Source organism: Neopelma chrysocephalum, unplaced genomic scaffold, assembly GCF_003984885.1.
Source record: "Neopelma chrysocephalum unplaced genomic scaffold, ASM398488v2 Primary Assembly neopelma1_42b, whole genome shotgun sequence".
Classification (NCBI taxonomy): Eukaryota; Metazoa; Chordata; class Aves; order Passeriformes; family Pipridae; genus Neopelma; species Neopelma chrysocephalum.
In genome coordinates, this window is record NW_020897701.1 from 2,412,462 (window position 1) to 2,418,461 (window position 6,000).

The following is a 6,000-nucleotide window of genomic DNA, read 5'->3' on the forward strand; positions in this document are numbered from 1 at the left end:
ACGTAAGTCCTGATTAATTCATCTTGACCAATGCTACTGTGCCTGCATGGGTAGAAACTGCAGAACATTATTAAAATCTAATCATGCTCAGGCAAGAATCAATAGTAGAAACTGTTGAGATTTCAGTAATGGAAATGAGACCTGAAATTCACATTTTGGCTCTGGAGACTTCATAATTTGATACTCCTGTGCTGGTGCAGGCAGTTTGTGTAAATGAGTTTAAATCATTTTTTTAAACTGCTTTCTTTAGCTTCATGCTCCTTGCCAAGTGGAGAGACACATTTTTAAAAAGTGCATCTTTGACAGGTCTTGGCCACATATCTTTCTGCTTTCGTACGTACCTGTAAACAAGCAAGGGCCTTGATAACATTGTTGCTCTACTAGCTAAGTGGAGATGCTTGTTACCAAATGGAGAAGTACACATGATGCAGCTGTCACACAGGGAAAATCTGGTGCCTTCAAGGTCTTTAATGGCCAAGCTTTTCTCAGTGCCAGGAAATACTGGCATAAGCATAACAGGGAATCAGAGCTGGATCTCTGACTGTCGAGCTGTCCTGCCCCTGCTCTAAGTCAGCCTGATGTATGAGTTGCTCCTGGATAACTCTGCCATGGTTGGCTGTGTAGATTTTGTTTGTTGCAGATTTCCCCCTCCTGCAGCCCACGGCATCCTAAAAATCCCATTTGCCTTTTTCCAGAAGACTGAAAGGGCTTATTCATTGTCCATTCCTGATTTGTGCAGCACTTAGACTCTCCAGGGTGTTTGCTATGGGCTGTGCTGTGCAATGAGGACAGGGCTCACTCTGAGGATGATGTACAGTATGGGTGCATTGGGAGGCCTAGAGGACAGAAAGCTTCCTGCCTAGTCCCTCAGGGAAGAAGCAGAAGGGCTGCCTGGGGTAGCAATGGAGAGCCACAAAAAAAAAAACCAAAAGGCTCAGACAGGCTGAATCTCTGTTGAATGTAGTGTATTTCTTTCTAGGAGTATTGCAGGTAGCACTGGCATGATAACTTCCAAGTACCGCACTACAAGGAAGATCTTGTAGAAGACATCATATACAGCACTGATTTATTCAGTATAAACATCTGAAAGCTTTACTTACAGCAGTTGTAACTCTGGCTGCTTATCAGTAACTTCAGTATCGTGATCTGCCTTTAACTCTCTTACAGGCAAAAATTAAGATGGAGCTTCCACAATACAGCAGCATATCATTACCCTCTCACAAGGTCTCCAGAAGAGTGATAAGATCCCATAAAAAGCTTTGGGGTACTGCTGGCAAACAAATCTCCTCTTGCAGGAATTGTATCAATGTGTAGTTCTTAAATACGTGTTGTGGCTACAGAATTCTTTGACTGAAAGTCTTTTGTACCAGAAAATTTGTCAAGCTGAAGAAAATTGCTGGGGTAGTTAAGATACCAACCCACATGCTTCTTTTTTCCCAAGTTCTCTTGCTGTCCTGCAAATTATTTAACATGCAATTTGAATGCTCCTCCCAGCCTCTTCTTCATCCTACAGTGAATATTTAATGCTGAAATTTTGACATGGCATCCATTTCCGTATTGGGACACAGCAATGGCACTTCAGCTCAGGATGGAGCTCAAGGAGCTGTTTTAATAAAGGTTTTCTTACTCTCCTCCCACAGCCCTGAAATAAGAGCAAAGGGAATACAGAAAATGACTACCCAAGGAAATTGTTTTTTTATAAATGTTCTCTCCTCTGAAGTGTATTCCAGGGCAATAGCCCTGCTGCAGTGTAGGAAAACACACTAGCATTAACAAGTGATTATTCCACAGGCCTGGGTTTGCCCAGCAGTCCAGTACTTGGAGATGATGCATAGGTGGGCTGGAAGTGCTGCATTCATTCTGCTTGGCACCATTTTTCTTCTGCTATGTCATATGTATCCTCATTACAGCTTGCTGGTGAGGACTGGTAATGGGATGAGTTACCTGCGATTGGACTTGGTACAATAGTCAGCTAATCGTCATTCTCGGGTAGAGCCATTGCTCATGGAGGTGCATTTCCTGACTGCTCTCAGGCAGTTCATGTGAATAATGTGAGATGAGCACGGGTGCTGCTGGAGGAGCAGCCTTGCAGTCCGTGCCGGTCTCTGCTGGGGTGGCCCCTCTCCGTGCAGCGAGGCACATGGGGCTGTGCTCAGCAAACATCTTTGGAGACGTACTGGCACTGGCAGCAGCAGGCAGGTCCCAGGACTGTGGGAGGCTGCAGAGCACCAGGTGTGAACCATTAACCTGTACTCGTGCAGTAAGTGATGATTCTTAGTCTTATTACAGGATGCAGAAAAGGAGGGGGAGAGTACAAGGGCTCTTTCAGAGAGGCACAGGATTAAATCTTGGGTTTGTTCTCGTTTAGACAATCTGCTCTTGCTTTAACTAAAATCTGGGTTCTTGGATCAGTAACTGAAATACTGCATGTAAACAACGTTGGTAAGTCAAGGCACTGACCTTTGTTGCTTTACTGTGACTTTCAGGTGCTTGCGGAATTGTGGAAGGGAGAAGGGAAGACTCCTCTTGAAATTGTTAAAGAACAGAAACTTCAACTGTTACAGGATCAAAAAGAGCTCGAACAGATCTGCCAGGCAGTGATTGATAGACAAGAAAATGAGGTGATTATGATGGTGCTAGGAACCTTCTGCACTGTGGCAGTCTGTGGCACTGAAAGGGGGTTAAAATGGCCTCTCTCTTTTTTTCCTTTTGATGGCATTTGAGCTCTAGAGCCAGAGCAGTAAAGCTGCTGCCAAGATATTATCAGGCTTTTCTTCTCCTTTCTTATTTTACTAAGTGGATTTTTTGAAATTGAAGCTTGCTCAAAATGATCAGCAGAAGAAATTATCAGTCTGGCTAATGTGCTAAGTCATTCTGAAAGACCATAAAACTTTAATGTAGGAAAGCAAAACTACAGGACCCTGTCCCTCTCCAGCTGTACTGCCATTAACCTGACCCTGCCACCTGACAAAAAACTCTGATTTTTGTGTCATCTGGTGTGATATTGGGGCAACACTGTTAAACTGTTCTGAAGCTGGAGACTGAAGTTACCTGCCAGCAAGGCATATATTAGTTACGGAATTAGAGAATGCATCAGAAACTGGCAAGGCAAAAATTTTACTTGCATCTGACTCTTCGCCATGTCCCTGTCCCCATGCACTGCCAAAGAGACAAGTCTAGCTCGCTGTCCTTCCTGACAGTGGCTATGGGGTGGAGAGGAGCCAGACCCCGTGGCAGCAGCAGCGGTGGCTCCAGAGCTGCTGCCCACTCTGCTGTTCTGCTGGGCTGTGGCAGCAACATAAATGCTGCAGTAGGAAAGATGGGGGGAGGGGGAGGTTGGCTCTTCCCCATCTCCTTGGAAAGACACAGCAGCCAGTGTGGCTCATCGGTCTAACAAGGTCTGAGCTGGAAAAAAGGGAAAAAAGCCCTTGTTGCTCATGAAGGGGAGGAGTTGGAATGGATTTTGACAGAGTCTATATAATCTGCTTTATAAAAAGCAAAATGAAAACAAGTGCTTATATGTTCTCTGGAGCAAAAATGTAAAAGCAGAAGTGAATAGCTTACTTCTAATATAAACAATGTCTAGCTACATTTGCCATTTGGAAAAAAACATTAACATCTTTTGAGAACAATACCACCCACTCCAGATCTCATTGGGGGATGCTAACAGCTCTGCAAGAGCTTTTGATAAAGAAAATGAGCTTGCAGTAGGTCGGCGTGACCTCCATCAGACTGACTCATTTGCAGAGCCTGATAAAAGTGCTGCTGTATTTTCAGGCTGGTAGGAAAGCACAGGCATGGACAGAAGGGACGTTAGAACCAACTGGGAAGTGCAGGAGCCGCAGATCCATAACCACACTCCTGTTTCAATGCGTTTCGAGAGTAACTTTTTTCAGAATGAACTAATTTAAAAACAGCTGCTCGAGCCAACACTGGGCACTTTATGACAGTGCAGTATCTGGATTACACTGTGCTCTGCCCCACATAGGTAATTACTAGCAGATCCAGAATAATGAGTCCTTTCCATAGTGTGACATTACAAAGAAGATTTTAGACTGACAATAATTCAGATACTGTAATGAGTAGCAATATTTGCATTTGAGTTTGGTATTGGCACAGTTGGTGGTTCCTATGTTCACAACCCTTCCCTTAATATCTGCAAATATGACATCCTGTTTAGTTGACAGCTATTGTGTTCTACCCAGTAACTCCAACAATGTAGAGATTGCCTTCCCTGCCACACAAGCAGTATGAAGGCCAGATGCTTGTCTTTCAGCAGTAGGCTCTCCTTTAGGAATGCCCAGAGGTGACATTTCTGATCCTTTTAGCTTTTAAATATGGCCCTTGCAATTTTGCAAGTGATTGTGCATCAGTCACTTGCTGTCTGATAGGCAGTTGTATTTCTGACCAGTTAATTAATTGTCACGTTGCAAAGAATTCTGTGCTTAAAGGAAGCAACACATTGTTACAAAAACACCTACATCTGTTCTTTAAGGACCTGACAAATATTATCAAATAGGCTATGATTTGATGCAAATTACTTGTTAGAATATTATATTCAGTAAGAAGGTAGATCCTATGAGCAAGAAAAGTCCATCTTTCTTCTCTGGCTCTTTTCCAGGAAGTTGCTGTTCAAGTTGCAGACACTGTTAAAATCCAAAAGTGTTTTCTGACTCTTTCTATAAGAGGAGCTATTTTTATTAATTGTAAGGCCCTGCTTCTCTGGGGACTTGCCGTTCTCTCGTGGGAGCAGAGCAGGAGCTTATTGCAAAGCTGAAGGCAGTTTTTATAAATAACACCTTAGCCCAAAATGGTGTTCTCTCACAATGGTCCAAAAGACAAAAATATACCCTGTCTGGGAATGAGGGAAGATGTTCAGTATTCCTGTAACATTGTTGCTTCTTTTTCTTTAAGGTTATGGCGATAAAGGCAGGACATTTAAAAGTTCTAAATAAGTTAATTGGCCTGGTACAAAGAGAAACACAAGGACGGTCGAGTCCTGTACTGGTGAAGCAATTATTAGAGAAGAAGCTAGAAGTAGCCACAAGAGAAAAACCACACAAGTGACTACAGAAACATGTGCTTCGTTCTGTCTGCAAATGCACTTTGGTGTCTCCTCGTGTAGCATCGGGCTTGTTGGTTACACTTCAAGCAGCTCGAAGTCCTAGCCTTCCCTGGATGCATCAGCCAAAGGCAGATGGGCCAAAGAAAAGCAGGAGATGATACAGCCATTTGCATCTCTCTCACTTTGATGTGGCATTTGGAAATGTGATTTCCACACAGCCCTGGGAAGCAGGCTCCCAGGAGTGTCTGTGAGTATGCAGAAAGCTGAAGCTGTATGGGTTCGTTTTCTAATAAAGCAGGTGCAAACTCAGCTTTTCTGGCTGCCTGTTTGTGAGAAGGGAAATTCACAGATCTCAAATACTCAATGTGGTGGTGCACACTAGCAACTCACTGTGAATTAGTGTGAGCACACTCATAACAATGATTAAAACGACTAGAAGACCACATCATCCTCGATGCCTAACAGAATGGAAAAAAATTTCCCTCCTATCATTCTTCCTGGTTTCTGAGGGATGGGGAAGGGATGAAATCACTAGCTGCTTAAGTGTGTGCCTGAGGCTAGTGCCACAGATAGAAGTGCCTGCATCCCTGTGCGTCAGATTGTTTGCTCTCCTCCTCCCAGCTATGTACCCAAACATCTGCTTTGCCTGCTTACAGCTCTCAGTTCTCAGGAGTGCCTGAGGGAAGTGCCTGAGCCCTTCTGAGGGTCGCATCCCAGTTTAGCATCAGCAGATGTGCTTCTGCCAGCCCTGCACAACTTAGAGAGGAACAAGTAGAATCACAGACCCACAAGGATCGTGAGAATCCAGCTCCTGGCCCTGCACAGGACAGCCCCAAGAATCACACCATCTGCCTGAGAAAGTGGTGCCTTCCTCTGATGCAGTAGCTCAGTAAAAGGACCACTTGTTCCAGTTTAGTTTTTTTCTCTGCAGGCGA

General features: G+C 44.1%; 1 protein-coding gene across 4 annotated transcripts in view; it reads left to right on the forward strand.

Moving 5' to 3' along the window:
* GATB (glutamyl-tRNA amidotransferase subunit B) overlaps positions 1-5,374 on the forward strand; it is a 43,497-nt gene extending 38,123 nt beyond the window's left edge. For all 4 annotated transcript variants that reach the window (XM_027676930.1, XM_027676931.1, XM_027676932.1 and 1 more), the window contains 2 exons: positions 2,487-2,621; positions 4,915-5,374. In XM_027676930.1, coding sequence (XP_027532731.1) covers positions 2,487-2,621; positions 4,915-5,067 — 288 coding nt within the window. In that variant the 3' untranslated portion in view covers positions 5,068-5,374. The remainder of the gene's footprint in view (positions 1-2,486; positions 2,622-4,914) is intronic.
* The last annotated feature ends 626 nt before the right edge of the window (positions 5,375-6,000 follow it).